We start from the raw sequence: 18,342 nt of genomic DNA on the forward strand, positions 1-18,342 counted from the left end.
GTACATGCTACAGGTACATGTATGTTCCCTCCACTTCAAGCTATGAAGACGCAAATACAATTGTGTCCAACGTTAATATGTACTCTTTCATATCTGCCATGAATGGGCCAGATATTCCGTTCCTAAGTATGCCTTGCCACCGTCTTTATATGGTATACTTTTCACGTTCTCCAGCTCTGGCAAGGTAGGCCCTGAATTCTGCCATCAAGCTTTTCCTGCTTCTGCCTCTGAATGCTCCAGCCTGGACCTGCATATGTATCCATGAACTTTGTCTTACTTCCTGCGCGGCTAACGGTGCCTAGTCCGGCCTGTTGCCTGCCAAAACTGTATTCAGCCTTCAAGTTATCTGTTCCGCTCCTCAAGAAATGCATTCCTGTCTAAGTAGCTTAGGTAAACATCCCTCTAGCTGCAGAGCTAAGGGCCCGGCCTTACTGTCTCCGTACAAGTAATTCATGACTCTCGTTACCATGGTAGGCCCATGCCCCCCTCGCATCTCATGTAGACACTTAGACGCTTGTACACGCACTAGCAGTCAGTATAGAATAGGATCTGTACGAGAAGACCTTTCCTTCTAGATAATATAGTTCTTTAAACACAAGATATTAGATATGATTTAGGACTAGGTTGTCCTGACACCCCAGACTTCTGTCTCCTCATGTAGGGCTAAATGTCAAGATCCCTTCACCCTCTAGTTACACGTCAATCACACGTCATGCGGCTGCGCGCGCATCTCTGCCATGTATTTTCGCTGACTTTGCAGGATTCTCTTATGGATCCACCCATTTGTGTCATCATCATAATGACGTTTTTAGTATACGTCTCTATGCACGCCTATTGTAACACCTCTCTATTACGTATGTGTATTCTTATCAGTTGTTACGCCTCCTGTATCTGTCTTTACTATAATACACTTCAATATAAATATGACAACTTGTCAATAATGTAGTGCTGATCCCTTCGTGAAACCTTCGTGGTGACGGAACTCGATTGCCTGGTTCGAACCATCATTCCTTTGTAAGGAATAAATACCCTATTATACCCTCGAATACCACGGATTCTGCCTCTTATTTTTACTGAGTTATTCATATTGTATTTTACCGCATAAATTAAGTCTAGGTAATTAAAATTTACCACACCCTCACTGGAGTAGACTTCAATTGTGAGGTAGACACTGGACTGGGCAGCTCACATCCCCCGCTGCGGGAGGCTCCAGTGGCCCGCATAGCTAAGACCTTCCGAGAATGGCAGGACAGATGGGGACTTGTGTACTCGTGGTGCAAATTGCACCCCCTAACAAGAGACTACTCCTTTTTCCCACACCTTCATGAACTACACATAAGGTTGGACACCTTTTTGTACTCGCCTGACGTTCATGCACTCACTCAAGAAGTAGAGTAACTATCCTGCACCATTTCAGAACATAACTCAGTATTGCTTCATCTGACCTAGGAGCATCTAAAACCAAGCATCCCAACTTGGGAACTAAAAACGAAATCCTTTGATGATCGCTCCTTCGAAGCCGCAATCAGGGAAAGCATTCACAATTTCTTTTTTGAAAAAACTGTGGAACGGCATCCTTGACGTTAGTCGAATGGGATACATTTAAGGTAGTGATACGGGGCAAATGTCTAGCAGACTCTGCGTGTATTAGGAAAACATTACTTCATGCAACCCACACAGCAGTGTAAGCCATAAGGGAAGTGGAGAAGAACAGATTCGGGCTTCCTGAGCTCCATCAACAGCTCATGGAAAGTAAGGAGCACGCAGCGAGCCAAGTGAAACGCCTTCGGTGCTTCAATTACAGGTACTATATGGTCAAGACACATGCAGAGAGGGACCACACGGGCACGATTCTTGCATGGCTGGCTAACACTGCAAAAATAGGCTTTACTATAGTAGAAATGCAGACTTACAAACTAACTAGATTATACAGGCAAACCGAGATAAACCACCACTTCTTTACCTACTATTCACAACTATACACAACCCCCCTGGACCCAAATCACAACCTAGTGAGGGATTATCTGTAGCCTCTCCCACTAGTGACCCTTTCTGTGGAAGAAGTACAGGAACTAGGAGCCGACATTTCGATCCAAGAAATATGGGGGGCAATTAAGGGCCCAGCAAATGGAAAGACGCCCAGATCCAATGGACTCCCTGTGGAATACTATGCCAAATACCAGACGCTATTAGCGCCGAAGCTGGAAGAGGTATTCCAGGTGGCAAAGACAGCAGGGTTCCTCCCCAGCTCCACATCGGAAGTGATAACAAAACTACCCCTGAAACCTGGGAAACCGGCAACTGACTGCAGAGCTTACAGGTCACTATCTATGCTAAACATAGACTATAAACTCTTCAGTAAAATCCTAGCAAGTAGGCTTAAGCAGTATGTGTCCAGATTGGTGCACGGAGACCAAGCAGGATTCATCCCTGGTCGCAATACTACCCTTAACATCCGACAATTACTGATGTAGATACATACGACCAAGATGAGGTGGCAATATTTAGTATTAACATTGAAAAAGCATTTGATAGCTTTGAGCGGTCATATCTTTTTGGTGTGATGGAAGGGATGCAGCTAGGAAGAAGCTTCATGAACTGTACAAGGCTTCTCTATAGAGACCTCATGGCAAGAGTTCAAACGGGCTACATCTCAGACAAATATCCTATTGGCAGGGGGACACAGTAGAGATGCCCCTGTCTCTGTTGCTCTTCACGCTAGCAATGGAGCTACTGGCCTGACCAGCCCGTCAGGGTTGCTGGCACCAAGGACTTCGAGTGAATTAACACTACCGCCATATGGCCCTATACGCAGATGACTTGCTCCTGTTCTTAAGAGACACAGGAGAGGACCTGAGGGGAGCTGGGCTAACGCAAGAAGACTTTGGGGACTTATCAGAGCTCCAAGTCAACTGGCAAAAATCCAGTCTGCCTGTCCCAAGAAAACCGAGATCCACCACCGGGGATGGGGAACCTGCGCTGGGAGCCTTGCTGCTTACAAATTCCTAGGGGTATGCATCTTCCACGATCACACTGACCTACTAGAAGGGAATATAAGCCTGGCTAATAAAACATAGAGTTCTGGGGCCGCTCCTGATATCCACTGCGGTATATGATACAAGAGAACTGCAAGTCGTGAGTAAATGCTGGGCCTGCTGCCTCCAAAAGCCAAGGAGGTAGGACCCATATTTGCCAAACATTCCCCTCTCTGTGTTTATATTGTTGCCAAATGGAAGGGGTTGGAGGGGACTCACCGAGTGGGTGACGGCAGGGGCAACTAGGGTAGGAGACCTTTTCAGGGATGGTGAGCTGCTCTCTTTTTAAGACTTCAGAATAGAATTTAATGTGGCACGGGCCACTTCCTGCCACACACAACAGTGACGAGGGCCCTCCGCAAACACTGTAATATGGGATTGGAAGAACCACTCTACCATAAGACCTGACAGTAGGTAGTGACGGCTTCAGGAACTTATAAGGTGATCTTGGCACTATACAGGGCGATCAGAGGGGACGTGCTGCTACCATTAGACACGCTCCAAACCAAATGGGAGGGAGACCTAAAGGTACAGATCCCAGAGAAAAGTAGGAAGCTGAGGCTTTTAAATGATTTCATATTTTCTGGACTGCTGCCTGTGGAATGCTTAAAAAGTCCTGGTGGTGGTGGGGGGGGGGGGGGGAGGGTAAGTGAGGTTGCTGACCACAGATGTAAATTAATTACTAAGCTGACACAACAAAGGGAAGGCGGATGGTTCTGGCTTTGCACTATGCTTGTTTTCTCATTTGCTATTTTGCAGTCTTAAGGTCTAGGATAGGTTAGTCTTCCTTTTGCAAACTTGCTTTAATCACCTGGATGAACCTCATGTAAAGGCCATAAGCCAAGTAAGTCTCATTGCCAGTAACACATAGTGGATATGAAATGTCCTAGACCTTGTAGGAGGAAGGAGGCATGTCTAGAAGTGATATTTTGAACCTCTGAGCATAGACTGGGTTTCATCAAGGAAATATCCACCTATATTTTTTTAATCATTTTTGCCACACTACCACGCAGATTTCAATACTATTATCAGACTTGGAAGAAGTCTGGGTGAATTGGAGAAGTTAATCCTATGATTTGATGGAAAGCTTTATGGTTGAAGCCAAAGTCTCTTCCTCTTGAATGAGGGGAAGATTTCTGCATTTGTTTCTTGAGGAGATTGCTGACAGTTTCGGATGATAAACAAAGGCATGGTGATGGCACTGTTCCAAAAGTCTCAAGGCAGGCCTTCAGCAATACTCCTTCCTTCCCGGTTACGAAGCTTTTAACGTATCAGATTTGCTTTAATGTTACTTACCTTCGGTAATGCCTCATCTAGTAGAGAAATTATCTAGCCGCAGATTCCATACCGACCCACCCATCCTCCCTGCACTGCAGAATTGTCTTTTAGTCTGTAGGCTGTACCCTTTCAGGGCCCTAGTCTCTTTTTAACACACCATGGTCAGTTACTTCATGTCTCCGCGCTTCTGGTGTGGAAAGTCGTGAAAAGTACTGACGTCAGTACGCAGGAGCGGCGGTTATATTGACGACTGACATCACCACGACAATGAACACGATGCCGCCGCCATCACCTGAAGTCGACCGACGCTACCTACTGGCCCGCAGGGGCACTGCTAAGTAAACAATCTTCAGGATCCAGCCTGATGCCTGGAAGTTCAAAGGTAAGGAATCTGCGACTAGATGTCTCTATCAGATCTTTAGTATCTCCTCATCAGCATGGGAACAAAACAGAATACTTCATAGGAAAGGCAGGCTTGTATTATTGATGTGTATTTGGTTTAAAACCGGTGAGCCTGAGAGATAATAGAGTGCACATAGGTTCTACCAATATCTTTCTGCTGACAATTTTGCAATATCCCCCGAGGAACTCACAACTTGGATTGAAAGAAACATGTTCTTAAATTCAGTACCTACAGTAAGTCCAGCACCTTGTCTTGAGGGAGCTTCTGAGAAAAAACAATAAAAAAATCTTCTTGAGACAAGATAGGCACTTCCTAAACAGTACAATTTTGAGGTCCTCTTATGGAAGAACATCTTATCAAAACAAAGCATTCACGCAAAAAAATATAAAGTGAAGGGATGAAGCCACAAAATGTTGGATGGTGTCCAAATACGTAAAAATGTGACTATATTTTGCAACATATAAGCAAAAAAAGCAGACCAAAGCGTTCAGAGTGGAAAATGAACCCCCAGTCAACTGCCAAAGCAGTGCACTTTGTAAATGTAGAGGGAGCCTATGTGATTAAAGGCAAAGAGCAGTTCTGTCTCTATGTAAGATTTAATGCCTTTCTGTACACTGTATCATTGTTACAACTAAAAAGAAGATGTATTAAAGTTTAGAAGCAGGTACCACTACAAGTTCAGTTGAGCAGTTACTCACTGTCTACCTTAACAAGTATTAGTAAAACCAACAGGTCTTGGTTGTCATGTATTGACATATACAGCACAAGCAAATGAAAGGCAGCAAGAGAAGACAGATGAGGCTATAGTTGTAAAGTAGTTCCTCATGCAGTTCTATGCAGAAGTATACAATCAAACAGCCAATACTATAAACTGAGAGATGAGAGCCAAGAAATGAATCACAAAATCTCAAGCCAATGGCTAAAAGAGGCTGATCAAAGAAAGCCAATGGCTGACAGAGGCAACATCAAAACTCAATCTATGTATTTTGTAAGCAATAGATCTGTTTGACAGTTGTACTGCTAAAACTCTGAATCAAAAAGGAAAGGAAAATATTAATGTACATAAGCTTGTATGGTCATTAAAAAAGAGTTATTGACTATTCTAAACTGATCATAGGTGGAGAGATCCATTGTTTATGAATGTCAGCGATTCCATGACAGAGAACCATTGTTTCTAAGTTGAAGGACACCAACCCTAAAGCAAGGACATAACCTCAATGTACAAAAGAAAGGCTCCAAAATGGGCCTTGTCAAATACACTACTCCAGAAATAGAGACTTTTCCATATTTACTGAATACTTTAAGTTTTAATATTGCTTAATGACTGACTATACATTATTAAACCTCTGCTTGAATTAACAGCATACTCACCATACGTGGTGTAGATGATACAGTGCTGCTGACCATCGCAGAAGTTACTGAAGATGTAAGTAACTTAGCTACTCCTTGAGCTCCCCTACTATTTTCTCCATTTGCGCCACATGGTGGTGATACCAAAGTCAGCTTTTGAGCCGGTGTAGGTTTCTTCACCAAATTGCTCGGTGTGAGACCTAAGGAATCAGTCAGTAAGCTAGTTGACATGGAGCTCGGGGTTACAGACATTCTAGCTGTTGTACTGCTGGTTGGAACCACTTGCTTGGATATGGAGCCGAGCAGGAAGGAAGGCCTGAAGGATTGGCCTGGAGTGCTCGAGCTAACAGTATGCTTCCCAGCAATGCCCAAGCCTGGGTTCCTGTAAGATGTACTGGACACCTGCATGGCCCCTCCAGAGGATGAGGATGATGTTACCAAGGTATTGAAATTCTGGGACTTAGTAGAAGGCTTGGTAGAATGGCCAACAGAGTGTTGAGGCAGATGGGATGACGCTGCCTTGGGAACTTGTTGTTTACCCAAATTAACTTGAAGAGATAATGTTTTCTGTTGCTGACTTAGGTGGAAAGGTTTCCCTGGCAAGGTGGTAGAGACATGGATTGGTGCTTGGGGTCTGGGCAAGGTAGATCGCTGCAAAATATGAAGTTGTTGCTTTGCTTGGTAGATCTCTGGCAGGAGCTTGCCAGCAAGAAGTGGGTTGCAGAGGCCTTTGTAGCTGATGAGACCCAGCTTCTTCTCACTGTGGGCCTGTTCCAGATCTTTTGGGTGGTCCATGGGGAAACTTAGAGATTGATGAAGGGATTCAAGATGCGAAGTAAAGTTGCATCTCAGGAGGTTATCTTCACAACTGGCAGCTGCAGAGACCTTCTGTACAGAGATGAATGCTTGTGACGAAGGACGTACATCTGTGGAGCAGCCTTCTGCAGTGTTGGGCACAGTTACAGACATGCCATCCTTGGAAGGTGCTTGAAGAGTGAAAGCCCCACCTAAGGTGTCCTTGTTGCAGGGTGTAGGGGGCAGACCACTACTGGAGGAATGGGAAGTGCTGGAAGAGACATGTATGGCTGACTTCTCAGGGTTACAGCTAATTTCTGCCTGCTCCAATGACACAGAACCGGTTGTTTCTGTCAACTGGCTTGGGACCAAGGACTTTTTATCAGGCTTAACAGAAGAGATCTAGTGAGAGACAAATAAGTATATATTTAAGAAAGAAGTTACATGTCAGTGCTAACATTTCTCATGGGAACAGTATGCATAATATCTTTCACAATACCATAGAGACCCTGGTTTAAATTGTAAGTACAAGCATGTTCAAACCACCACACACTCGGACACAACACTGGCAGTTCTGCTCCCCTGAGAAGTTGGAGAACCTGAGGGCGAAGGAAAAGCTAAAGGGCCTTGGCAAACATGCCCTTAAAGATCAGGTTGCTTACCTTCAGTAATGCTCTTTCTGGTGGATGATCTGTCTGACCACAGATTCCTCACCTTAAAATTCTCCCCAGGCACCAGACTGGATCCAGAATCTTTTCTTCAGCAGTGCACCATGTGCCGCTAGGAGGCACTGTGTCGCTCTGCGTTGGCTCAGTACCGTACTGAGGAGAACTGCAAATAAGCACCAGCTCTGCGCACTGACCCTCACATGAAGAGTGTGAACAAATGTTGATACCAGTGTATTGACTACTAAGTTGGGACCATTTTAGATGCTAAAAAGATGACATTCTACAGAATGGGACTGAGAGGGCAGCGAGGAATCTGCAGTTGGATAGAGTAGCTATCGGAAACAGTATTACCAAAGGTAAATGACTTGCTATTCAATGGGATACTTTTAACTGTGCATTCCTCACCTTAGAATACATATCAAATAAGTAACTGGGCCGGTGGAGGGTCTGTGGAGTTTAATCAAAGCAAAAGGTCTGCAGGATAGAGTGGGAAAAGTGCCCCTCCAACCAGACCTGGCCTTCAAGGCAGTAGTGCTTCATGAATGTATGTAATGACACCCGTCTCGCGCCATTGAAGATGTCAAGGACAGGCACTTCATGATAATGCAGTTGTAGTTGCCTTAACCTTGGTAAAAATGGCCTATCAGTCCTTCTAGGGGATGTGTTGGCCAGTACATAGCAGAGAACTAAACACCTCAATAGGGACCTCTTCTACACAGCTTTCCCTTTCTTCACCCTGCAGAACACCACAAAAAACTGATTGCCTACACAGTGTTCCTTGGTACGATCAATGTAAAATTCCACAGCCCTTTTGGGGTCCAGCTAATGGAGCCTGTCCTCCGCTTTCAAGGGTTAAAGAGGGAGCAAAGAATGCTAGTATAGGTATGAACTGCCCAATCTGGAAGGGTGTCAGAAGTTTTGGCAGCAATGCCGCCTGAGCACTCAGCACCAATTTGTCTGGGAAAAAGGTGGTGTATGGTGGTTGCACTGAAAGGGCCTGAGTTCACTCATGCAACAAGCTGATGTAATTGCATTGAGGAAAACAGTCTTTAAGGTAAGGAGATGCAGCGAGCAACTACGCTCGAAGGGCATACACATAAGAAATATCAAGACCAACTTAAGGTCCCACTGTGGCATCACCAATGGCTTGGGGAGGAACATGTGTCAAACCTTTTATAAATCTCTTCAGATTAGGTGATTTGAACAAGAATGGTTAGTCACGTAAACATAAAAAGACTGAAAATAACTTTAATAGTTCCACTACAAGGCCTTGCTAGGCAAAAGATAAAACTTTAAAAAAAAAAGACATCCAACAGCCTTGCTTATAAGGCATCGGCCTTATGAGCACCACACCAGGATACAAATTTGTCCCAACACCTGGCCTAAATGAATTCCTGAAAAGGCACAATGTGGCCAGGATAACATCCACCACCTCAGGCAGCAGGTCAAATGTAGTCAGCTGCTCCCGCTCCATCTCCACCTATCGAAGGTGTAGATTACACAGATTCAGGTCTAGTCCCCTGCCCTGTTGCTGCGACAGAAGATCCTTGGGAAGGAAGATCTTCATACCCAGATGCTACGGGTAACATACCCTCCTCGCCCAATCTGGACCCACTAGGATGACATTGGGCCCAGTCATTCTTGATCCTCTTCAGAGCTTTGGGAAGGAGAGGCAGGAGTAGGAAAATGTACGAGTCCTGTGTACCATTTCAGCCAGAACGAATGCTCTTATGAAAGCGCTAAGGAGCGAAACTTTCGACATTGAGCGTTCACAACGGTGGCAAAACCATCTAGCCAGGTTCTCCATTTAATTTTTTTTTTATTTATTAAGTTTTCATGTATTTCAAAAAGCTTCATCAGTAATCATATACATGCTTACATTTCTGGAATGAATCATAAATCAAACATTACCGTGCAGACATTACAATTTAAACAATTCGCTTACATGGATCGTGTGTCTAGCCAGGTTCTCCATATTGTAGGAAGATGCCCTGCACCACCTGGGGTGTAGATGCCCCTTGTGGTCTGCGAGATGCTGTCTGCGTGGCTTGTCTGCTCTGGAATTCGGGGACCCTGCCACGTGGGTGTGATCAAGGAAATGACCTGCAGCTCCAACCAACCCCAAAGGTGCACAGCCTCCTGGCAAATGTCCCAAGACCAATCATGCCCTGTTTCTAACAATACCACATGGCGGTGGTGTTGCCCATGAGAACTTGCTTCAGTCTGGGTGGCTGGAAGACCTTTAAGACCAGGCTCTCAGAGGTAGCGATAAGCAATCACAGACTAAAATGGCTATGTCCTTCCTTGAAGGTAGAACCTTCCAAGTACTGGACCAAACGTGCTTCTCGGACATTCAATCTCTGAAATGCGGAATACCCAAGGGTTCCACATTAAGCCCTAACTTTTTTAACCTTTACATGTGTCCTTTAGCAGAGGTAGTTCAATCTTTTGGTCTACTATAGTCTCCTATGCAAACGATACACAATAAGTCATCTCTATCGTCCCTGAACACGGCTCCAACGGTAAACAACTTGTCCCCTGTCTAAAGGAGGTAGCCAACTGGATGGCCAACTGCTCCCTCAAGTTAAACAGGGACAAGACGGAGCTCATGCTCTTAGGTAACATTTAAGTAAAGAGAGAGTTACTCCCTTAGCCAGAATACCTTGGGACTACACTGAACCCAAAAAACAAAATACAATTTTTGGGTGTCTGGTTGGATGACATGCTTACCATGGAACCCCAGGCCAATTCACTAACAGTGAAATGTTTTGGAATACTCAGATTACTAAGAAGTGTTAGATCTTCTGCCCCCAGTCACAAAGACTCATCGTACAGGTTCTGATCATCTCCCGGCTGGACTCAAAAGGAGCTTACAGACAATCCTAAATGCGGCAACCCGGCTCCTTCTCAAAATTCCAAGGCACCTGTCCACAAGGAGGGACTTAGTTGACCTTCACTGGCTCCCCATAGAGCAGCGGGTGCAATTCAAAGCTCTTTACATCAAGCATAGGACCTGCCACAGTAACAGACCCCGAATACTAGGTGCTCTCATTGTACCATACAATCCTGGAAGGTCCCTAAAATCCACCACTTCTCTCCTCTCCACTCCTTTAAGCACCTAGAGTCTAAACTATGGAATTCCCTGCCACTCAAACTGTGACAAATAGAATCCAGATCCGCTTTCAGGGATGCCCAGAAGACATGGTTATTTGGCAAATAGTTTCTTTTGTCAGCACTCAGGGGGGCCGTAATACGTTCTGCTGGTTAGGATTAGCATTGGGAAACCTTCAGGTTGCCATGAACTCTACAATGCAATAAGATTAGATATCCAAGAGTTACCAGGCTGGCAGATTTCTCTCACAGGGGACTCTCCACTGAAGTCATAAGCACTGAATAGTCCCACCCACATGTGGGGATCAAGGAACACTTTTCCATAATATATTTTCTTAAGTGTATATGTTCGTCTTTCTTCAGGAAGGGCTGTAGAAACACTCAAGACAAGAACATTGTGCAGCCTATAAGGAAGGCTATAATGGCCAATTTCTTAGATTGCCTTTAAAAAAGGGTAATGAATACCCATGTATATTTAAGGACAAATAATTTGGTAGAATGCTTACATCTCTTTCACAAACCCTTTTTTGAAAAGAGAAAGATGAAGGAAAAAAGGACAGTGTAGCCCTATAGGCTGCCATTATGTGAATGTAAAAACAGTGTCTGCGCCTTTAAGGGACCAGAGACCACCAGTATTACATCCTGTCCAGCAGGTGGAAGTTGCTTCGGTTCTTTATTCAGCCACCTGGTGACAAGATCTTGGAGCACTCTGCCTTTTTTGGCTTTTTTCCTTCAGGTGGCAGTTGCTTCAGTTCTTTTTGACGAGATGTGGCAGTATCAAGTCAAGTCAAGTCAAAATAGTCTTTATTTTGAGTATTTCATCTTAAAAGACATATTAATATTTCATCAGAACAGTTAAAAAGTTAGAATAAGAAATTTTTCATCATAGACATAAAGGACCATTTAATAAATAACATATTAAAAAACAGTGATAAAAAAATATTAAACAATACAGTTAGCAACGACTTGAAATTGGTTAAAACAGACTCCACAAAAGTAAGAGAAATACTATACTTCAGTGGTTGGGACCAAGGAGTTACGGCTATTACGCCTACTCCGTAAAAGCCATGCCCAGCTAATATATTTGGCTAGACCAATAACCACAAAAGATGATATATCTGTCTTAAGAATCCTTCTAGCGGCCTGGGCTGATCTAACACCTATTTCACGACACACAGGCCGCAACCAGGCTCTTCTAGGTTGGTGGTATTCCGGACAAACAAATAAAAAATTATCAAGTGTTTCAACCAGATTCTTACAAATTGGACATTTATCATTGCCTTTAGTGGTCCAACTTGAGGTAAAGGAACATAATGGAAGGGTGCCAATTCTAAATTGGTGATATAATTTCCGGTCCTGCTGCTTGGTTATAACATCCCAATATGCCTCAAGAGAGGGTTGGTCCTTAGTGGTCAAATAGGTTGTAGTCAAGGAGCTGCCGGTCAGAGAAGCATGACGTTTACATGATGACCATTGCCAGTAAGTGTCCCTTAAAATTTTTGGGAGGGAAAGACGACCGACTCCGGGTTAGACCACAATTCGCCCATGCCCATATCAGTCAAAATAAATTTAATTTCTGACAGCCAGCTAATTCTTTGGGAGCCCCCCAGGTCTTTTACCTCTAACAGTGCCTTTGCATAAAGGGATAGCTCCGGGGTAGTCCATAGGCGACGCCAGAACGCCAAAGGCCTATACCGGACCATATCCTCGATAGGCTGACATCCTAGATCGTATAAAAGGGGGATACGTGGGGCAGATTGGGGTAGCCCTACTAATGACCTCAGAAAGTTGTTTTGGGCCACCCTCAAAGAATCTAATTTACTAAACCCCCATAATTCGGCACCGTACATAACAGCTGGGAGAATTTTAGACCCATAGATTTTTATCAGCGGTGCAACGGGTTTTGTACAGGATTGTCTATGTTCTTTGAGCAGAGCTCCACCTAATTGTGCATGCTTAAGGCTGAGCAAATCAATCTGGGGCCTCCAGCTTAAGTTGTCACTAAAAGTGACCCCCAGGTAAGTAAAGGTGGAGGTCTGTTCCAGCATTGCACCACCCATAACAACCCTGGCTTTGACAGGGCGAGGGCCACGAAGGACCATAAATTTGGTCTTCCCCACATTAACCTCAAGCTCATGTTCGCGGCAGAATTGCTCAAACCTAGACAGGGCTAACTGGAGCCCCTGTCGGTTTTTTTAAATAAGGAGGGTATCGTCCGCGAACATGAGCAGGGGGACTTTCATACCAGCTATCGAAGGTGCATCTGTCGGGAAATTTGAAAAGTATCTAGTTACTCCATTTATAAACAGGGAAAACAAGGTAGGGGCCAGTACACACCCTTGTCTGACCCCTTTGGATACTTCAAATCTCGCATTCCCCTCCCCTGGTTTACCCCATCGGACCTGGGCATATGTGTGTGTATGTAACATAACTAAAAACCGCAATAGTTCAACCGGCATACCCGTCTCCCGGAGGACTTCCCACAATTTCGGTATTGGCACCGTTTCAAATGCAGACCTTAGATCCACAAAAGCTGCAAAGAGCATACCCCCCCCTAAGTAGACTTCCTTCCAATATAAAAGCATAAACCTAAAGGCTTGATCAATGGTTCCAACATGCGTCCGGAACCCTGCCTGTAGTGGCGTTAAAATATAATTTTCAGAGATCCAGCTGGTGATACGACCCAGCAACAAACCTGCTGTAATTTTTTGGGCCGCGTCAATAAGACTGATGGGTCGGTAGTGGGCAGGGGCAGAGCGATCACCTTTCTTATAGATTGGCAATATCTCTGCCCCAAACCAAGAATCCGGAACCGAAGCTCCGCTAGCCAGAGCATTAGCTAAGGTTTTTAAGTAGGGGACCCATAAATCCTGCTCCTGCTTGAATAAGTCAGCTGGAATGCAGTCAGGTCCTGGGGCTTTACCATTCTGGAGTGATTTCAAAATTGTCACAACCTCGCTAGAGGTAAACTCTAAAACTCCGGCTCCACTATATGGCCATGAGGTGTTATTTGGCGTCTCTCTGGACTTAAACTGGTTTTCAAAATAACTAACCCACTGACCAGGTTCGACATGGTTAGCCGGAATCATAGCCTGCGGGTTCCTACCCCATTTTAAAAGGTGCCAAAAATGACACATGTTTCTGCCCTCACATGCCTCATGTAGCTCACGCCAGCGTGATTCATCCCAGTTTGACTTTGCCAATCTTTGGGCGGATTTATACGCTGCTCTACAGCTCCTAATCGTTGGCGGGTGCCTAGATTTAATTGCTGTAATCAGTGCTTTGCGTGACTCTCTACAGCCTGCATCAAACCACGTATTTTCCCTCTGGCATATAGGTTTGGCTGTGGCTGGGATACTTTTAATAAAAAAGTTTTTGAGCCCTGTAAATAGTTCACTGTGGATATCCGGAATGGAGTTTATAATCCCTTCCTTAGACTCACAACTGGACAGTTTAGACATTGCTACATTAACCATATTCCTAATAGCGGCCCGAGCAGATGGATCCGAAGCAATCTTAGGCCAGCGGACCCTTCTCATATCATTAGACAGGGTGGCTTGCACGGGCAGAAAGCGTTCATCATCATTGCGGGACCCAGTGAAGCTACTATCGGAAAAAGTCAGCATCAGGGGGTTATGATCACTTTCTAACCTGTCGGTCACCACCATGTCGATGACATCTGCCCACAGCTCACAGTTAACCAATATGTAGTTAATTCTGCTCCCTCTTCTACCATTATAAAAGGGTATCTTCCCTAGCCTATCAGATGTCGTTCTACCGTTAACAGCCCTCAGCCCCTTTTCTAAGCAAAGCCCCTTCAAAAAAAGGGCTGCTTGAGTCCATTTACTAATAGGGTTTAGTTCTAATTGGGGAATTCCCCACACAGAATCCTCAGCCTCAGATAGTTTTCCATCATCGGTCCCCAAGGGTTTGAAACAGGTATTAAAATCACCTGCCCCCACCCTATGGCCTACACTAGAGATGTTACAAAGTAGTTGATCTAATAAGTAGACTGTGGGGGAGCATTTGCCTCCAGGAACTCCCCTAAGATAGGTATTAATAATAAGAATGTTGAGGCCCTTTGTAGAGGAGACGCGGATGGCCATTATATCGGGACTATCTGTCGGAACTTCCATGACTACAATACCCTCACATTGACGAACCCAAATTGTCAGACCACCCACCGGTCTACTTCTAGTACCCTTAATGGCTGGTTTAAAATAGTTCACGTACCCTACTCGAAAGATGGGATCGACCGCCCAAGTCTCCTGAAAACACCATGGGCCATATGTAGGTAAATTACATTTACCGATTCTTAAATACCGAATTTTACCGATTCGGTATTTATGAATCGGTAAATGTAATGTAGGTAGAAAAATACCGAATCGGTAAGTGTCGGTATTTTAGAATCGGTATTTACCGATTCGGTAATGGCAACTGGCTTCCCATTCATTCCTATGGGCCTGGAGGCCCATAGGAATGAATGGGAAGCCAGTTGCCATTACCGAATCGGTAAATACCGATTCGGTAATGGGGGAGGCATCATCATGGGTGGCAGGGTGTCACATTGACACCCTGTTGCACCCCTGATTCGTGCATGTGTGCACATGTGGCACACATACATGCCCTAAGGGCATGTATGTCTGCCACATTGCACACTGCAAAGTGCACTAAAATGCTTTTTTACACCTATTCGTCATTTGCCACCAACTTTTAGTTGGTGGTAAATAACAAATCCCCACACCCACGACACACTCCCCCTACATCTCATTTCATGATTCGGTATTTACCGAATCGGTAATTTTACCGATTCGGTAAATTACAGAATCATGAAATGATCCCCCTACATAGCAAAAGCCTAAATACCGGTCGGTAATGGTATATTTACCGAAAATCGGCCTTTACCGACCGGTATTAGGCTTCCTACATATGGCCCCATATATCTACTTGGTCTACGAACGTCACCCAATCTGGAGAAGCCAGCTTTAGTTGCAGGCCAGCTATATTCCAGGAGGAAAATAATAGGTTATGACTGGCGATTGGCTGATTCGTCAACTGGGGCCCCATATTGGGATTAATGATAGTACATACGGTAGGTAGGCTTGGGTGTGCAGTAGTAGTAGGTATGTCAGGTTCCACAAATTGTACCATAGGTTGCATATGAACAGGTGGCTCCCGACAAGCAGGCAATGAGCTCCCTGTTGGTTCAGACCAGGGGAGAATAGAACTATCCCCCTGTCAATCATTGTCCTCCATTGTGGATAGAACAGCAAAACGGTTATTTAACCTAACTGGCTGGGAACCTAGTTGGGGGGCGCAATAGAGAGCATGTTGTTGCATAAGAGTCAAAGCCCTTACCGGCCTATAAAAATAACCTAAGGGTAAAATCAGAATCTCATCTTGGGAGGGAACATGGTGTGTAGCCAACTCCAGTATACGTTCTACCAATAAGGGGGACCTAAAACTTAGCACCACACAGTCTCCTATCATGGTCTTTTGAGTATGGCCAACCCAAGTTACCCGCCTGACCATTTTAAATTCTTCAAATAGTGGTAGACTCGTTCCAATTTTCTTACCAAGGAAATGCAGAGCTTTATTCTTTAAATTGGACCAGTGCTCACTAGACCCCTCCGGCAATGGAGGAACATTAGCTAGGATGACTGTGTAGGGGGTGGCTTCTGAGGGAAGATGTAAACTCACTAGTGCTTCAGAAGTCATGGATCATATGTCGCGGGCCTTGTTAAATCCTCAGTAGACTGTTGTTCGATCAACGGTCTTCTTACAGCGTTATGGGCGATCATGGGCCTGGTAGATTGGGCCCTTGGTGCTATAGGGACCGGAGGGGTACTTATATGGGTTCTTAAAACATATTGACCAGTGGTAGCCCTTACACTAGTTCGGCTAGCCGCATCCTCGATGTTTTGTTCAGATGTTATGGCAACTAATGGCTGAATTTTTAACAAGTTGGCTTCAATATGGTTAAGCCTAATCACCACAGTTTCAAGCTTGTCCAGAACAGGTTTAATAAGGGTCACTAATTGGTCCCTAAGTATGGAGCTTAAAGTATCAGGGTTCTGCTGGTCTAAGAGTTGCGTGTTATTTGTGCATATAGGGGCAGAAGGATGTACTAGAGATTGTGCACCCACATAGCCAGAGGCCACTCGAGGGATGGGAGGTTTGTTTTGAATCCTACCTTTCCTTTTTTTGCAAGGTGGTTCTCTAGCTTTAGGCCCTGCAACTCTATTGTTCGCTCGAGTGGTTACCATTGCTGGGCTAGATGGAGGGCTAGAAGGTAAAGGAGGGTCGATGTGTCCGGAGCAGGAAGGAACACTTGCTGGACCCCCCGGTGAACAAGAACCTGGGCAGATCACCATTGGGTTGTCATTAGCAGTTGTGGACATAACACAAGGCAGAGCTATAGTAGGATCCACTGATAGCCTTCGTTCCACAGCTAAGATTTTATCAGTAATTGCTAATTCAACCCTTGTTAGGTAGTCGTCCAGTGTACCCGCAATCCTACCCTCGGCCTTCCTCTTACTCATGTTAGAGCGGGTCTACACAACAAGACAGCGCTATGTGTAGGTGACAATAACACTAACCACGTACCCCACAGATGGTGCCAGCTACCAAGATGAACCCTGAAATGGCCCGGCTAGACAGCAGAAACAAAACCAAAGAGAGTAGGCCCAGCCCAGCCACTAACGGCCACTGACGGGCAAGGACGGGCCCGCCCTTGGCCCGGGCTTTGCCCGCGCGCCGCCCGCGCGCGTCCCGCGGTGCGGTGGCACCAGGCGGCCTAAGTAGTGTTCCGGCCCTGCCTGGTGTCGTCACTGCATGCGCCAATGGCCAGAGCATGCTGGGAAAGGTAGTGCAGTTGGGCCGTTTCCCTCATGGCAATGAGGACCGAATGCAAAGAGCGGCAAGCACCCGGCTGCTGGGTCCGTTCCTTTCACGTTTCCCTCACAACAGGTAATGAGGCAGCTAAAGTAGCAACCAGGTCTCTGAATGTGTCCCGCGCTGCGGTGGCACCAGGCGGCCTAAGTAGTGTTCCGGCCCTGCCTGGTGTCATCACTGCATGCGCCAATGGCCAGAGGATGCTGGGAAAGGTAGTGCAGTTGGGCCGTTACCCTCACGGCAATGAGGACCGAATGCAAAGAGCGGCAAGCACCCGGCTGCTGGGTCCATTCCCTTCACGTTTCCCTCACAACAGGTAATGAGGCAGCTAAAGTAGCAACCAGGTCTCTGAATGCGTCCCGCGCTGTGGAGGCACCAGGCGGCCTAAGTAGTGTTCCGGCCCTGCCTGGTGTCGTCACTGCATGCGCCAATGGGCAGAGGATGCTGGGAAAGGTAGTGCAGTTGGGCCGTTCCCCTCACGACAATGAGGACCGAATGCAAAGAGCGGCAAGAACCCGGCTGCTGAGTCCGTTCCCTTCATGTTTCCCTCACAACAGGTAATGAGGCAGCTAAAGTAGCAACCAGGTCTCTGAATGCGTCCCGCGCTGCGGTGGCACCAGGCGGCCTAAGTAGTGTTCCGGCCCTGCCTGGTGTCGTCACTGCATGCACCAATGGCCAGAGGATGCTGGGAAAGGTAGTGCAGTTGGGCCGTTCCCCTCACGGCAATGAGGACCGAATGCAAAGAGCGGCAAGCACCCGGCTGCTGGGTCCGTTCCCTTCACGTTTCCCTCACAACAGGTAATGAGGC

At 45.8% G+C, this 18,342-nt stretch overlaps 1 protein-coding gene across 5 annotated transcripts in view; it reads right to left on the reverse strand.

Annotated features, from left to right (window-relative positions):
• UBN1 (ubinuclein 1) overlaps positions 1-18,342 on the reverse strand; it is a 1,063,877-nt gene that overhangs the window by 82,659 nt on the left and 962,876 nt on the right. For all 5 annotated transcript variants that reach the window (XM_085632215.1, XM_085632217.1, XM_085632216.1 and 2 more), the window contains one exon: positions 6,088-7,263. In XM_085632215.1, coding sequence (XP_085488341.1) covers positions 6,088-7,263 — 1,176 coding nt within the window. The remainder of the gene's footprint in view (positions 1-6,087; positions 7,264-18,342) is intronic.

The sequence above is a fragment of the Triturus cristatus genome, chromosome 10 (genome assembly GCF_964204655.1).
Source record: "Triturus cristatus chromosome 10, aTriCri1.1, whole genome shotgun sequence".
Lineage (NCBI taxonomy): Eukaryota > Metazoa > Chordata > Amphibia > Caudata > Salamandridae > Triturus > Triturus cristatus.